The 17,553-nt window shown below is 36.9% G+C and overlaps 1 protein-coding gene across 1 annotated transcript in view; it reads left to right on the plus strand.

The window, feature by feature from the left end:
- Window positions 1-17,553, plus strand: part of UNC13C (unc-13 homolog C) — a 593,765-nt gene that overhangs the window by 313,261 nt on the left and 262,951 nt on the right. Inside the window, exons 17-19 of the mRNA XM_029952367.1 lie at window positions 8,860-8,928; window positions 10,759-10,848; window positions 14,782-14,910. Of these exons, the coding sequence (XP_029808227.1) occupies window positions 8,860-8,928; window positions 10,759-10,848; window positions 14,782-14,910 (288 nt within the window). The remainder of the gene's footprint in view (window positions 1-8,859; window positions 8,929-10,758; window positions 10,849-14,781; window positions 14,911-17,553) is intronic.

A 17,553-nucleotide genomic window follows, 5' to 3' on the forward strand; every position in this document is an offset into this window, starting at 1 on the left:
GTGAACATCTAAACTAGGCAAAACTAGTGAAGATGGAGAAGGAAGGGCATGTTGCAGAGTTTCTCATGGCATCCCATCCCCAGCATGTGGTGTCCTTGGGGATCTGGACAGTGAAGGAAAGGGAGAGTTGTCTGGAGAGATTCCCAAGGTTTTGACTCTGGCAACTGGTAGGCAGTAGCTCCATTCAATAACCCTGTAAGACAGGTATTTTTATTCTCCTGTGTGTATGTGTGTATACATTTAACTAAGCTCCACTGTAGCAAAATGATTTTCATGACAGAGTTAATTTTTCCGCTGCACTTCCAAATTGGTTCACTGAATAGATTTCTGTTATTGATTATATTGTTAGGAATTACATTTGCAGGTATGTGTCATAGAGTGGAAATAAATGAGACTCAGCAGATAAAAATGTGTGAAGCCAGTAGGGAAATGTGCTGCTGTGTGTACTCTTTTCCTGTTCTTTCATCTAAAAGAAAACACACGAGAGACATGTGAGATGAGTTGGAATGCATCAAAGGAAAAAGTAATTGTTATTTAATGACAGATCAAATTAAGTACTAGTAGAAGAAAATAGTCTGGGTTAGGAATCATGAACTGTGAGTTTGTAGTCAAATTTAGCAAGTCAGTCCAGTCATTTAAGCCTCAGTTTCTCAGTCTGCTCAAGGAAGATAATTACGGCTCTAATGTGTTTCTCAAACTGAAGATGAGAATCAAATGACATATAGGAAAGTGAGCCAGTCCATAAAAGCTGAAAATGCTCTATAAATAGAAGGTTTGGAAATTTCATCTCTCTTGTTTTTACCTATAGTAGCAACAATGTACTGTCAGCTACTTATGTTAGATACCTTGACTCTCGTAAGAGCTGGACCAAAGAACATTCCCTGGTCAGCTCAACAAAATACTATTATGACCAATAACAAACTATTACAACAATTTTGTCATGAAAACCTCATCCTGGGGCATCTGAATGGCTCAGTCAGTTAAGCATCGGACTCTTGGTTTCAGCTCAGGTCCTGATATCTCATTCATGAAATCAAACCTGATGTTGGGCTCTGCACTGACACCACAGCGCCTGCTTTGGATTCTCTCTTTCTCTCCCTCTGCCTCTCTCTGTCTCTCTCATAAATAAAGAAACATTTTTTAAAAATGTAAAAAAACCAAACCAAAAGCCTCATCTTGGTAACAGGATTATCTTAAGATTTTACCTATAACATAAAGCACTCTGTTTTGAAATCGTTTTGTTTTTAATATTCTGGGCACACTTAGAGAATAAGCCAACCTCATGGAACACAGAGCCTTTCTACTTCAGAAACCGAAGATACGTCTATGTGATTAATATCTATCCTAAAAGCTACCTGGAGGAAAATGAGATAGAACTTCATGCCAACCCAAAGAGGAGAAGCCAAACTGATTTCATTACTTTGCAGTGACAACATGATTATAAAAGCTTAATTTTGTGAATCAAATAACTTATTTCAGAAGAAGACGAAAAGAAAAAAAAAGATTTTTTTTTAAACTACAGTTTCATAAATTGTCAGTTTGGTATGTAAATCAGACTATATGTTTTTCGACCTATTGAAAGTAATGCAATTTGCTTAGTCTTATATATCTAAGTATAAAATATCACACTCCAATGTAGGGGCCCAAATTCTTATTTAGCTGAATTCTAAATTTGATCTGTTGCTTGTGACTCGGGAACATCATTACATTGGCCCTTTTTTTATCCTTCTCAAAAGTGTAACTCAGACACTTGACTTTCAGTCAACCAGTGGAAAAAGCTTTCTTATGACAATTATAAACAAACACATTTAATTTAAAAAATCCAATAGCCTTACAATGCAGATATTTTTTTGTGTAATTGCCATTTCTAGTCACGTTACAGGGTGATGTTGTAAAAACCACCACACTACGAATAGAAGCGAGGCAGGATTTTATTTTCGGCCACATGCTTTTATTTATAGCTGGGCCAAACCTGAGCGCCCCAGTGTTAAGGAGCAGAAAATGGCCCTGAACAAAGGGGACAGTGAGATTATATGGACAGAATATGTCATTATTTAGTTAACCAATTACATTCACAGCATTCCTTGGTAGCCAGTTACATTGTAATACACAGATGTTAGTTTTGGCGGGAACCTATCATTTTAAAGTTTTTTGTCCCTTTGGAATGACCAATCATAGTAAGATGCCTAAGATGCTGCGGGACAGTGTTCAGGTGACTTTCACCTGTGGAGTTTGCTTCAACCAGGTCTTAGCAGAGGGGTGGGGTTACTTAACAGAATCTTAAAAAACAGGTTAAACTTTAGGTCACAGTGTTCCTTGTAGAGTTACATTCTTAGGGTCGTTCCTGATTGCCCAATCTTTAGTTATTTACTAGCATGGGACTTTAAACCAAACTTATATACAGTAAGCCCCCTCATATCTTATAAGTTGACCTATTACATTTCATAAGCTGACCTATACTACTCATGGCTTGGGTGAAACATGTTCAGGGATGAAGTGAAAAGGACAGAACACTTGGGTGTGAAGAAGAGGAAGAAGCACAGTTTGTGAGGAAAATGGTTACAGAAATTGGATGAAAATGATAGTAAAAGAATGTCGTATTATGAAAAGGCAAGGGAAGACTATTTTGAGGAAAGAGAAGGATGTAACATTGTCAGCTATTGTAAAAAGCTCAAGTAACATGGGGAAAGAAGTGACCTCTTTGTGTTTGGCAGGTAGGAGGTGATTATTTACTTGAAGCAGTTGATGTTGAAACCTAATTTTACAGGGTCCTTCCGTGAATGGCATAGATGAATACTTATGTAAATTACGTTCAAAAAATATAATGCGATCACTAAATATCATGCTTTTAAAGAAAAGTTCATAAAGTTGAGCAGTGTCCATGATATAATGCTAAGTGAAAAAAATAAAAAATTCTAAATACAGTCTAACTCCAACACTGTAAACAACACACACACTGGTGTAGAGATAAGACTGGAAGAAAACGTGCCAAATGCCAATGATACAGCCACCTGGTAGGATGACAGCTGATATTTTGTTGTTTTGCTTTGTATTTATCTTTATACTAAAACTGTAAAACTTTCCTCTATTACAATTGTATTAAGTTTGTAATAAACATGTGAATCAGAGGGTGATTGTGGCTGAGGAAATAGAGACTATTCTGTTGAGGAAGTGAAAGGAAAAGGGGAAAGTATGTTCAAGGAGATTTTGCTATGAAAAAAGATCTTATTTTTACTGTCTTGTTGGGTAAGGATATTTTATTTTAAAGGTAAACCATTCATGTTCATAGATTATTATTAGGAAAGGGAGTTGTGAGAGTGAAGACGCAGATTTATCAGATGGAAAACAGGTGATGCAGTGCCATCTTAGAGGAAAAAGAAGACAGGTAGTCAAGAGGACAAAAGGAGAGACATTCTTTGGAATGAGAAAGAGGATCTATATCAGATACAGTTCAGTTGTAGTAAGAGAAACCAGCTTAGAAATTTTAAGTAGAAAGGGATTTGGCACAGGGAATTAGATGCTTGTAATATCTTTCAGGACTGGAGGAAGATCTTTCTGTAATAATTCTCAAAATATTCCAGTGAAACTGATTTGCAAGAGAAGCGGTGAGCTTTCTTAAAGTCGGGAAGGTGAGGAGTCAGAAGGCTGATTCTACTGCTGATGTAGTAGGATGTCTGAAACCACATAGCTAGTGACCAGAGGCTGGGACATGAATGTCTCCGAGACTTGTCTTAGCAGCCTAAGGAACCACGAAGCAGGAAATAGGTCTCCATCACTCACCTGCTTTCCAGATGTAGCAGGGTGTATGACTCTAATAAGCCGAAACCAAGCTAATTACATAAACCTAGCTGCAGAGGAGTTTGGGAAATAGGGTGTTTCATTATCCAGTCTCAGAACTACAGGAGGCCACACTGAAAGAAGGAGAAATGAGTAAAACAGTTCTGGATTTGAATGGGGGAAGACTAGAAGGAAATTAGGGATAGGGCTGATACGCTAGTCCTGACAAGGCAGAGTGATGCTGCACTAAGATAGTGGCTTAGAGAATATGAAGTGTGTGGTAGAGGAGAAAATGTGTGTGGGAAACATTTTAGAAGAGACTCTTTTTTCCTAGTTTTTATGACTTGACAAATGATTCGTTCTGGGCAGAGGTGGATCTAGGTTTCGTGCTTCCTAAATGTTATACAATTTGGTGAGACTCTTTTTTTTAAAATATTTTTTAAAGTTTATTTATTTATTTTGAGAGGTGGGGAGAGGAAGGGAGAGCGAGCGCCAGTGAACTCACAGGCAGGTGAAGGGCAGAGTAAAGGAGAGACAGAACCCCAGGCAGGATCCGTAGCATCAATGCAAAGCCCAGTGTGGGGCTTGAACTCACAAACTGTGAGATCATGACCTGAACTGAGATCAAGAGCCAGAAGCTTAACTGACTGAGCCACCCAAGTACCCCTGATGTGACCCTTTTTAAGAGAAATACACATTGTCAATAGAAAACAGAAAATTAATATTCATTTTTAGTGAAAAACTGAATACCAATCAATTATAACAAACACTGCAAATATTAAAAATTCTAGAAAAACAACCATGATATTTTCATTAACTTCCTGATACATCTCTTTAAGAGTTTTCCTAGGGTTTTTGTTTATAGATTCTTTGATCACTTCTTCATATGATTAAAATCCTGAAATACCATTTTTTATTGAAAAAAAAAAGATAATCCAGTCTTTAGCAGAAAAAAAAAATATGAGCCTATCAAGGGGAAGGGTGATCATTGGCGTGTGTCCAACACACTAAATTCTTGGGTGTGCACCTACCTTTTTCTGGGATGAGGCTATCTGTGTTTGCTAATGGACACCCAAGAAAATTAGTCCCCGACTTGCTCAGAGAGGCTGGGAGATGCCGGCACTATCTCTTCCATGATTTACCTTTCAGAGGACTAGCCCCCAAGTACTTGAGGAAGACATCCCTGGATTGTAAAGCAACCTGGCAAGAGGCTTTTAACCAGATTGGCATTTCAAAGGGACACAGGAAGAAGAATCATGATGTTTTTGAAAGAGAATGCTCAAAAAATAAATCAGGCCCTAAGTCAGGAAGAAGCCTATCTAAAATTTAGTCAAAGGGAGGGAAACATTGAGGCTCTCTGGGTCAGTGAAGGATGCCATCTCAGGGCTTTCCCATCCTGCCTGTGAAGGGACTCCTTGTATACTTTTGAATTGATGACATTTGGTAGTCACTGACATCACTGTAGGGACACTTTAGGATTCTGTGATACCTGTTACTATCACTATTAATCTCAAATCAACAAGAAATGTAAACATGTTTAGAATATGATCCCATGGTTGATTAAATTATCAAAAAACATCAAAAAATATTACTTCTGTTTGAAATGTTCTTCTTAATGAATTACTGCTTTTGGTGTGATCTGGAAAAAAATTTTTTTTTTTTTTGCAATTTGCTAGTACAAGTCAGAATAACGTTTATCTTATTTTTACAAAGTTTACAAAAACCTGAGATCATGTGAACCTGTAGCTACGGCTCCCCCCAGGGGAGATGAAGCAAGGGAGGGCCCCCAGCACTGAAGCATCATTAGAGTCAAGTTAAATCAGCCCCTGCCTTGGGAGTGAGATACTAAGAAACAAAGAACGGGAAAGTGCAGCTGACAGTGATGCAGAGACGTTCACACCCCTTCCGCAGAAGAGCATTTCCTTCCCCAGGTCCCAGGACGCCAGGGCAATATGCTTACATTTCTTGTTGATTTAAATTCACTTGTAGGGTAGCGACTGGAGTCCCCTACTCACAGCCTCCCCTGTGCCCACTGGCCAATACCAGCCCACCAGCCGAAAGTTTTTAAATGGTTTTTAAATAACAAAAGAAGACAGTTATTTTGCAACACATGAAAATTATATGAAATTCAGATTTCACTGTCCAAGAAACCAAAATTTTACTGGAGAACAGCCACGCCCATTTGTTTTTATATTGTTTCTGGGAGCATTGTGCTTCAGTGATGGAGTTTAATAGAAAGCTGAAAATAGTTGCTACCTGGTTCTATAGAGGCAGCTTCTTGACCCTGGTCTAGAATTAATTTTTTTAAGTTTATTTATTTATTTTTTGAGAGAGAGAGCGAGCACACGAGAGAGAGCATGTGTGATCAGGGAAGGGGCACAGAAGGAGGGGAGAGAGAATCCCAAGTAGTCTCCATGAGCCCCAAGTGGAGCTCCATCTCATGACTGTGAGATCATGACCTGAGCTGAAACCCAGAGTCGGATGCTTAACCAACTGAGCCACCCAGGCGCCCCTAGGATTATTCTTATCAACTAACCAATCCTAAGTTTTTGATAACTGATGACAGTATTGTGATTGATTTGGCCCACTACCAAATAGCAGGCATGTGGAAGCATTACCTAATGCAAAGAACGGAGTAGCATGGCGGATTCAGATGTTGTGGCAGGCCCCTCAGGAGAATCATTTTTTAATCACGCAGCCTTTTGTTACTCCCCAAATCACACCATGCAGGAAATAGGCTTCTCAGCTCTTGCAAAGGCAATCTCATTGTAGTTAAATAGAATTATGATAAATAAAATTAAATTTCAAGCTGTCCTGCTGTTTAAAGAATCTCTATGAATATTCAATCAGCAGCACACTTTTAATTTCATATCATCTGATATTGTCTGGGATTTAGTGACAACATGCCTGACAGTTTTCTCCACAGTTTGCTGTGTTGCTTGAATGGAAAGTTTCCAGCTGGGCACTGAAGACTGAGGTAGATAGACCACACCTGTGGTCTGTGGCAGACACAATTCTCTGCACCTGCGTGAAACCAATTTAAATAAGACCTTCACCCCCACCCCCACCCTATGTAACCCAAGACCAGAAGTAATAAGGAATTCAGGATGGGTGTCCCTGCTCAGGATTGAAAGGGTGGGCAGACAGGGCTAAGGTGAGGGGAAGAGCTTGCTACTCCACCTGACATAATTGCTTATTTAGCTTTTCATTTGATGGTAACATAACTGTTCCACCTTCACATATCTAGTCTGAGTTTGAGGTGGAAAAAAGGAGAGAAACACGGGGCAGATGGAGAAAAAGCCTGAGAAGAATTACATAGCCAACACTAATATAACAGTGCCTGCTGACCATTCCTTTAGAATCTTTCCAAATAATAATTTGCTGATAATGTGCTAGGTGGGTTCATCTCCTGTGATAAACGATATGCATCTCCTTAGCCAAAATCATATTGCATGGCCATTCCAACCAGAAAAGAGGTCTGGGAAGGTAGGTATTTCATAATGGACACAATTTAATTTTGAGGTTCTACTAGTAAGGAAGAATGGAAAAAACGGATATCAAGCACAAAACCTGAATAGTCATTCCCAGTGTATATAACAGGGCCAGTGACCTGGGCATTAACGTGACTGAGTAGGGTCATGTCAGCTGTCTTGATGTATGTACCAATCTCAGAGGTCAAATAAAGCATCTTAAGACATGACATGAACACGTTAACTTTTACAGTTGTTGATTGATGAACTTTACTTTGGCCTAAACTGATGATGGTAGTGACTCTTAGGGTTTTCTCTTTTGACTGAGAAGTACTGACCCAATTGTTGGGGGATGAGGGTTAATAAAGGGACAGTATAGTTCACTTCTTCCCATGGGAAGGTCTGATGGAAAGTGGGAAAGGAAAACCTAAGACCTTCAACTCATCTGCACTTTTAGGTAGCTTTACTGAAGAGGCTTCTTGGCCTAACAAGATGGGAGGCATCTTGAAGGCAAGATTCATTTCTTAGACTCCTTCATTGCCTCCACAAGGGGTTAACACAGAAAGGAATATCAAGTTTGATTGTCTGACATATAAACCTGATAAAGGTAGTTTATTCAGAAAATTGGAGTTTCATCTTAGGAACAATTCATCAATACCTGTTAACATTTCAGCTCACTGCATCAAAATCGGTGACTTCCAATGATGAGTTATAACACCATAAATCTACCTTTCATGTGAAAGTAAAGTTTCCACATTGGCCAATATCTTCCAAAGTACAATTTGTTAGTTACAGAATACTCATATAGGTAGAGACCTTCGCTCTTAGTTACTTCTACTCTCTTATTTCTTTTTATTTTTAATAAAAATCTGAGACTTAGAATAAGGGATTGTCCACCTGTAAAGTTTGTGTGACTTTGATGTTTTATCTTTTCTAATTTATTTACTTTATTTAATCAACCCAACTTTATCCTTAGACTTGTAAGCAAACTCCTTATTTTCAGATACTATGAGGAGGTCATTCCAATACTGAGATAGCCTCAGAGGGAAACACCAGTAATTTTTTTTTGCTTAATGTTTTATACTTTTTAAAAATACAGAATCATAAACATATTGGAAATGCAATCAGTACCTTCAGATTTTGAATTCTTGTTACCAAAAGGAAAATGCCTTTTGAAATTGTTCTTAATGAGAACAATAGCTATTCCTACTTCATAATTAGAAGAAACTTCAAAATAATAATTATTTCTGGAAAGGTACAGTGGTATGTGGGGTGGGTCACATTTTATCTTGCTGACTCATATTTTTGTGAATTAGTATAGTGACAATTTAGTTGTTTGGACTTCTTACTCAGAACACAACTTTCTGAATATTTTCTTATTCATCACAGAGAGGCTGTGTGGCTTATTGGCAAGAGCTTAGATTTGGTGTCAAAGAGATCTACATTTGAGTCACTGTTTTGTCACATACCAACTTTATCATCTCGGGTAAATCATTGACATCTTTGAGCCTTCTTTATGTAAAATGAGGACAATAACTCAGAGTTGTTTTGAGGGTTACATTTAGAATGACCATTTATTTCTATTCTCCTATTTTGTGTTTGCTCTGTACAGAGGGAAAAATTCATAAAACTACTGGACCAATTGCATAACTCTTTAAGGATTGACCTGTCAAAGTATAGGGTATGTACAAAATTATTTGCCTGGAGGTAAGATATCATGTTTGGCTAAGATACTTTCTTGTCATATTGTGAAAAATGATCCACTGTGTAATGGAAAAGTAAAAATACTCCTCTTGGGATCGTGGGTTCCATCTCACTAGAAAAGTCCTGTCAGTAAGCAAGCTGATATCTTTCATTCAGAGACCTTGCCCCACACAACCCTATACTAATAAATGTTTGTGCATAGCTTTAATTTTACAATTATTTTAATAACTATCAGATTGAGAAGCAACCAGCTAATTCTTGAGATAGACATGTGGCGTAGACCTCATCTTGAAAGCTCACCATCCCTTGTTGCTGAGATATCCTGCTGATCGTTCCTCAGCTTTTAAGATTCTTACTTAGACTCACTGCTTAATTCACTTTCTGCATCAGTATAATGTGCTTCTTTGAAGCTGTCCAAAGTTCTCATCACCTATTCTCCACTTCACCTCCAGATGAAACACAAAAAAATAGTTATACACAAATGTACTCATGTACTTCTGGCTGTAAATATACATATTATTTTAATTATAATGATCCTACTTACAAAACATTTAGTTATAAATTTTATTTACAAAAGTATAGCAATCACTATTGGATTCTTTAATAATTTATTCTAAATATCATACCTGCACATATGTGTATCTTCTTCAATTATGTTTTAGTTCATTGATCTCTTAATTGCATATTTCTGGAAATTATTATACCACATTTGTCCAATCAACCTTCCTATTGATACTGAGACCAACAGGAGTGCCTGGGTGGCTCAGTGGGTTAAGCGTCTGACTTTGGCTCAGGTCATGATCTCATGGTTCATGAGTTCAAGCCCCGCATCGGGCTCTATGCTGACAGCTAGCTCAGAGCCTGGAGCCTGTCTTCAGATTCTGTGTCTTCCTCTCAATCTGACCCTCCCCAGCTCATGCTGTCTCTCCCTCTCTCTCAAAAATAAATAAAACATTAAAAAAAAAAAAAAGAAACTGGGACCAACATTGTTAGAAGATAACTGCTATTAACTAGGCAATAAGAAAACTTATCTGGGGGCAAAAAGGGCCTTGAGGCTACCTTATTTGTCATCATTTTGACACCTTAACCTGCTCAAGTTCATGGGTATCTAAAGGTTACCTGTGATTTTTCTGACCACTCTTTAAAAAGGCAATCTGAAAGCATGTAAAAATGAGATATTTCTCAATGTTACAATGTTAAAATCTTAGATCAAACATTTTCATAATCACATCTTTCCTTTACCTTGAAGTTCTGAACTTTTTTATTTTTATCTGACATCTTCACCAAACATCACTGACAAACTTTTTGTTGAAATCCATAGTACTTGAGAGACAGACTCTGCAGTGCAGGCTTAATCTTTTAACTTCTAGAAGTTTCTTTGTGATTAAAAGTAAATGTAGCATATGTTAAAGTTCCTGAAGTATTTTTGGAAGAAACGACTCATCTTGAGGAAATTATTAAAAATATTTCCAAATACTTGCTGTGCACTCTACTTTTATTAGCAAAACTATTATATAAACAAAGACAAATAATAACACTGCCTGAATTATATCATTACAAATAATCTATAATAAAAATTATATTTTTATTGCACTGTGGAAATAGAAGGATATGACTTTGTAAGACTAGAAATATTTCCAAATTGTTTACTTTCTGTAATGTTTTATGATAAAATATTTTGGGGATACTCCAGGGATATTTTTATAATTTTGCACAATTCATTTCCCATTCCCTTTTGCAGAAAGCTAGTTTTAGTTTATTTTCCCACCCTGATAATGTACCCATTTTCTGTTTCTTAATTAACCAGGAAAACTTCCCAGCCAGCAATGCTGAACGACTACAAGACCTAAAATCAACTGTTGACCTGCTAACAAGTATCACCTTCTTCAGGATGAAGGTACCTCATCTTACTTGTCACCATGTTGGTGTGACATAACACTGGTTGAAGTCTGGCTTTTACGCATCTCTAGACCAGCGCTGTCCAACCCTAGCAGTTATGCCATGTTGCCGTTTCCTTTGCTAAATTAAACCTCCGGTATGAGGTGTGTTGGAGAAGGATTATACTAGACGCCTAAAATGTTCTGATACATTTGACTTAAATTTAGTCTTAAATAAAACCCGTCTTAAAGCCATCTTAAACAGATATGGCACTTACTAAAAAAGAAATCCCTAAGAATGCTAAATGGAAATGAGTTACTTCTTACTTCAGTTTTAACTCCCATCTCTGGCTAACCTTTTCATCCCAAGAGAGTAGCTGATTCCTTTAAGTTTGCCCCAATTGTGACAGCTTTCGTTTTCAGCCCTGGAAATATCTACATGGGAATATATTTGATTGTTTAATCCTTTTGTATAATTAACTACTATCTACCGAATTATGCAGGCACTTCTTTATAGATAGATCTCTGCTCTAATACCAAGTTCTCTGCCATTGTAATTTCACTATCGAGACTATTCATGTCAAGTGTTTCCTAAAACTATTTGTCAGGCTATGGGCTGAAAATTTTTGCTCTTCGAAAGAGAGTTTTCGGATGTTTATTCAGAAAATTCCTGTATAGAAAAAAACTATAATTTTCAGTTGCTCATGATTGTTTTCACTAGAAGCACTAAAAATGGTACTATATGAGAGACAGAAAACTAAACCGTACTATATCATCAGTCGTTTAGAGTTTTTAAAGTCCAAAGAAAATTCATTTGGCTTCAGATCACAGTGATATTGGGTGACTGGGATAAATAGAATTTATATCCATTCTGATACCCTGTAGCAGCTGCTGGAACAGTGTGTAGAGAAGGCTCATAAGCTTCCAATCAGGCTCAAGGGGAAAAGTTTCTTTTTGACAGGCAATGCCTACCATTGACACTGAGGCAGGGGGGGGCATGGGAGTGAGGGCAGGGGGTGCCCACACAAGTGCTACATGCCTGCCATTCCTCAGTCACCAGCACGGTGGTGTTTAGAAACAAAATCTCACACTTCTAGCCCCTTCGACCAGCTGATGACCTTGCTTCTCACAGCCCTGAAAAAAACTGGAGCAAAGGCTGGAGAGCTTCCGCAGGCTCAGACCGCATGCTCCACCCACCCCATCTATCTCCTTACCTGTGTCTGTTTCCATATACTCTTCCTCCCTTTATTATTATTGATTAGCTGTCTGTCCTCCCAGAAAAGGCCATCTCTTCCAGCTGTGCAGTTGATTGCATGCCCTTCTGAATACTAACGCCTTGGAGCAGCAGTGCCTCCTTCTCTACTCAATGATCGACTCCTTCCTTCTCCGGCTGCAGCACCCGAATTCCTCCTTTCCTTTAATACCAGAACACCTCAGAATGATCCTTTTAATGTTTTCTTGCCCATTTCTATTCTTTAAGTATCTTTTGAACAAATTTCCTCCTCTTGTTTTCTTTTTTTCTTATGAGGTGCTGTAAAATTCATTCCTCTCTTGTACAGATCTATTCGTTTTGACAGATGTGCAGTTGTATGACCACTACGGCTGTCAACCTATGGAACAGTTCCATGATCTTCCAGAATTCCCTCAGGCTGCTCTTTTATACTCAATCCCTCTCCCACCTCTTGGCAACTACCAACCCATTGCTGTTTCCCTATAGTTTTACCTTTCCAGAACATTCTGTGAATGAAATAATACGCTGCATAGCATGACACATCAGCTGTTCATTCATCTTGTTGAGTGTTATCAACAGTTCATTCCTTTTTATTGTTCTGCATGTATTATAGGCATTTGGGTTGTTTCCTGTTTGGGGTTATTAATAAAACTTAAATATATTTATGTAGACATTATTAGTATAAACATAAGCTTTCACTTTACTTGGAGTGAGTGAGGTTCCTGGGTCATTTGATTAGCATATGATTAACTTTACAAGAAATGACAAATGGATTTTTCAAAGCACTTGTACAGTTTTGCATTCCTGGCAGCAATGTTTGAAAATTCTAATTGCACTACACCTTGTGGTGAATCTCTTGGTATTTTCCCTGGTTTTTAAATATTACTTTTTTTTAAACCATTCTAATAGGAGTGAAACTGTATCCTATTAGAGTCTTAATTTGATTTGTTATTAATTAATAATGTTGATCATCCTTTCTTGGGCTGATTTTGCTACCTGAATTTTTCTTTTATAAACAGTCTGTTGAAATATTTGCCCATTTTTCATTAGTTTTTTGTTTTTTTAATTTGTTTTGTTTTAGTATCAAGAGTTCTTTGGGATGCTTGGCCAGCTCAACTGGAAGATCACATGACTCTTGATCTCTGAGTCCTGAGCTCCACCCCAATTTAGGCAGAGATTACTAAAAATAAATTTTAAAAACTTAAAAGAGTTCTTTATGTAGACTGGATACAAGTCTTTTTTCAGGTGCTTTTTTTGCTAGTATTTTCTCCCTGTGCTTTTTCTTTTCATTCTCTAAAAGTACCTTTTGTACAACAAAAGGGTTTAATTTTGATGAAGTCTACTTTATCAATTTTTTTATTTATAGATAGTTCTCTGGGCTAACCTAAGGCTACAAGGAGAGTTTCCTGTTTCTTCTAAAAATTTTATTTTACCTTTTATGTTTAGTCCTGTGTTTTATTTTGAGAGGTGTTTCTGTTTTTGTTTTTGTTTTAAATAAGGTATGAGGTATGGGTCAGAGATCACTTTTTTTTTTTGCATCCCATATGTTGAATCACTCTAACACCATTAACCAAGGTTTATTTCTTGGACCTCTTCTCTTTTGTGTACATACACATCTAGTCCTGTTCCTTTAATTATTCTTTAAGTGAATAATTTCTAAATTTGTATCTCTAGCCCCAGGCATCTCCATGAGTCCAGACTCATGTACTCAAATGTCTACTTCAATGCATAACAGCTTTGTCAATCTTAACCTGCCTGAAACTGAGCTCCTTATGTCCTATGTACAGCTTTACTTATCTAGTTGAGCTACCTTCGTTGTATCAGTTATCCAGGCTAAAACCGTGCGGTCCTAACTCCTCTCTTTCTCTCACACCAGTCATACAATCATTGAGCAGATCCTGTTAGATCTTCCTTTCCAAATTAAACAGCTCCTTGCTTAACACCATAGGCTAAGCACTGTATTGACTAAATTACTACAGTGTTCTCATCCCTGGTCTTTCTGCCTTAAGGCAGCCTAAGGGAACCATTTGTGCATGCGTGTGTGTGTGTGTGTGTGTGTGTGTGTGTGTTTCTTTTCTTTCGTTCGTTCGTTCGTTCGTTCTTTCATACTAAGAGAAGCTTTTAAATGATAGTTGAGTTAGGTCACTTTGCTCTTTTGCTGACACTGATTCCTTCCCACCTTACTCAAAGTTAAGGTTCTTAAAATAGTCTGTATATAGATTTTTCCCCTGGTTCCATCCTTTTACTTCTCTGAATTCAACTACTATTGCGTTCTCTGGGTTCTTTCTATTCTACTGAAACATTTTTCTATCTCCTCTGCTTTATTTTACTTTTCATTGTGCATCATTATAGAATATATTTTACTGGTTTCTTTTATTGTCTGCTAGAATTCAGCTCCATGAGGAGAGGGATTTTTGTGTCTTTTTTCACTGGGGTATCCCATTGTCCTACATACAGTAGGTTGATAAATGTTGACTGATTGAAAAGAATGAAGGGATGAATAATGTTGTGATTGCTCACTCTAAGTGTTTCTTTTTGAATATTTACAGTTATCATTTTCACTGAGTTTTCATGTCAGAAAATTAAACATTTACATATTTAAAAATGTTTTTTCCTGAACAAAGAAAAATCAACTAAAAACATTTATTGGTTATTTGGGTTGTTTATACTGGATTACAATGTTGTATTTTTTTTTAATTTAAGAAAATAATTTGTCTGTCAGGTTCTGGAGCTGCAAAGTCCCCCAAAGGCCAGCATGGTGGTGAAGGACTGTGTTAGGGCGTGCCTGGATTCTACATACAAGTATATTTTTGACAATTGCCATGAACTCTATTCCCAGCTAATAGATCCGGTAAGAAAAGATATATGTCTCCTTTCTGTTTCTAAGGTCTGTTTCTATACTAAGTGAGAAAATATGTTCAAATAATTTCATATTAACTGTGAGTTTTGAAAATTCCTAATATCTTTTCTTCACAGACAAACATCCGTTTCATTTACATTAAATAATTTACTCTTCAAAGTGACTTTATGTGATAAAGGTAGATACTATGTTTTAATCTTTACAGATGAGGAGTCAGTTGAAGAACAGTTAAGAGATTTGCTCAAGGTCACACAGTGGTCAAGTGGCAGATTGGGGGCTAGAATTTCGGATTCCAACTTGGCTCTTATATTCTCCCCTAACTCATAACTTCCTCCGTTTTCATTTTACCCAATAAAAGTGACAGATGTGGAAACTTATATAGTAGAATGGTAAAATCATCATATATATAAATTTACTATTCAGGAATATTTCAAAAATATAAAAGAAGATATAGGAAGCAAAGCAAACGTATATACACTATGACCTATATGACCAAATGTTAACATTAATAATATTTGTTCAGTTCTTTATTGGCTAAAGACATTAAATGAACGTAGCATTTCCCTTTATGCTTTCTCCAAAGTGAATTCTTTCTTTCTCTTCCTTCAGAGATATACACCTGTAGTGGACAGTTTGAGTCTTGGTTCACATATGCTGAATGAACACTCCAGTTTTATTTTCTGTGAATTAGCTGTTAATCCTCTGTTGACTTTTATGTGGGCTTGTCTTTACTTACTAATGTGTAAAAATTTTAAATATATCCTGGACACTAATACTTTGGTATGTGATTTTAACATATATTACTTCCCTCTTTACATGTGATCTATCTATTTGTTGCATTGCAATTTTCAAATGCATACTATGATGTATGCATTGCTATCATTTCTATAAAATTGGTGTTTGGGGCTGGCTTTTTAATATGTATCTGTTGCCTATTTTCATGAAGAAAGCGGTCACTCAACTAGACACTGAAAACTGTGCAATCACTCTGAACCTTCTTACTTACTTGCGTGGGACAGATTCTAGATAGTATACATTGAATGAGGCAAGTAGGACTCTTTCACATTAGATTTCAAGCTGATCTTCTTATAGTAATAAAACTTTCTGGAGTCCTTAGCCTATTTGGAGAAAAAAATTAAAGCTGAAGTTTGTCATTGTATAAGAAAATAATGTATAGCCATATATTTGTTCACAACTTTATTATTCCTGTTAGATGTGTTCTAGTTTAAAAACTTAGTTCTCTGGGATTTCTCAAGGTTAAATTGTCTCTCACTGCATTCTTCCATTGGGTGGCTTTCTAGTAGCTTCCCTTTGTGCCCTACTGTCTTCCTCCCATGTGGCTTTTCAATACTTTTACATTTTCAACTTCGTTGTATTTATTTCAACTAAAAGGTAAAATTGAAACTTTTTGTTATACCAGGTATGTTATCCATCCATAACTTCATTATCAATCTTAGCAATCCTTCCCAGCCTCACTTTCTTATTCTTTGCAATTCCATACACTGTCCCTCTCATGACCCCTAAATTCTATTATTTTCATGAATTGTCTATCCTTTTTCACATCCATGCATTTATGTATCATGTCCTATTTGCCTAGAATGTCTTCCCCCTTTCCTGCCTTCATCAAAATTGAACTTAAATAAGACATGCTGTACACTCGTTGGATGAACCACATCACCAACGTGTCTTAGTGTCTTTCTAATATACTACTACTAATTATAATTCATAAATAGCATAAACAGTTTTATTTTCATAAGCAATATAGAGATATGGGAGGTTCCCATAAAGCAAACATGCTCCTAACAAGAAAATGAAGTGTTACCTCACAGTGAATCTAACATGTCTTAATATTTGCTAACTTAGCTTTAAAAACAAAGACATTTACATAGTTTGCCAACTGTCTAGTTAGTCTTTTTAGGTGGAGAGATCTAGATAGATATAATTTATAAGGAATCTTATCAGTGTTGAGAAATAGAAAATTTTGAGCTATATTTTCCATCAAAGAAAAAGACTTCTCCATAAATATTGTTATCACTTGAAATTCTAATGGAAGCACCTATTGCATCTGAGTAATTTAGGAAACGAATATTCTCTAGAGCCCTTCTGAAGCCATCTTGGAAAAGCTTGAATGATTTATCTCCCCTCAGTTGCCTGCAGTGGTCTTCTCCCAAGAGCTCAAGACATTTTACCTCGTACCAGACATCTAAAATGTCCTAAAATTCTGATGATCTCATCTTTAAAACTAAATACCTTATCTTCACAATACTTCGAGAATCTGACCACTTTTTACCAGCCCCATGCTTCCATTCTGACCTGAGCTACCATCATTGCTCATTTGCATTACTATATAATTTCCTAATAGAGAACAATGCTTGCATCCTACCATCCTCTATTCTCAGTAGAACAGCAAGAATGACTGTTTTAAAACATAAGTCAGACCATGGTCCCTTTGTTGCACAGAATGTTATAAAGTTCCTTCATTTCAGTTTAATTTGATGTCTTTAAAATTGCCTATAAGATATAGGATCTGACCCATATTACACCTTCCACCCCACTTACTCTGTCCTTTGCACATATCATTGTGTAAATAGAGAGTCAAATACGAGATTACCCATGAGATCAGTGTTGGACCCC

This window comes from Suricata suricatta, chromosome 9, assembly GCF_006229205.1.
Source record: "Suricata suricatta isolate VVHF042 chromosome 9, meerkat_22Aug2017_6uvM2_HiC, whole genome shotgun sequence".
NCBI lineage: Eukaryota > Metazoa > Chordata > Mammalia > Carnivora > Herpestidae > Suricata > Suricata suricatta.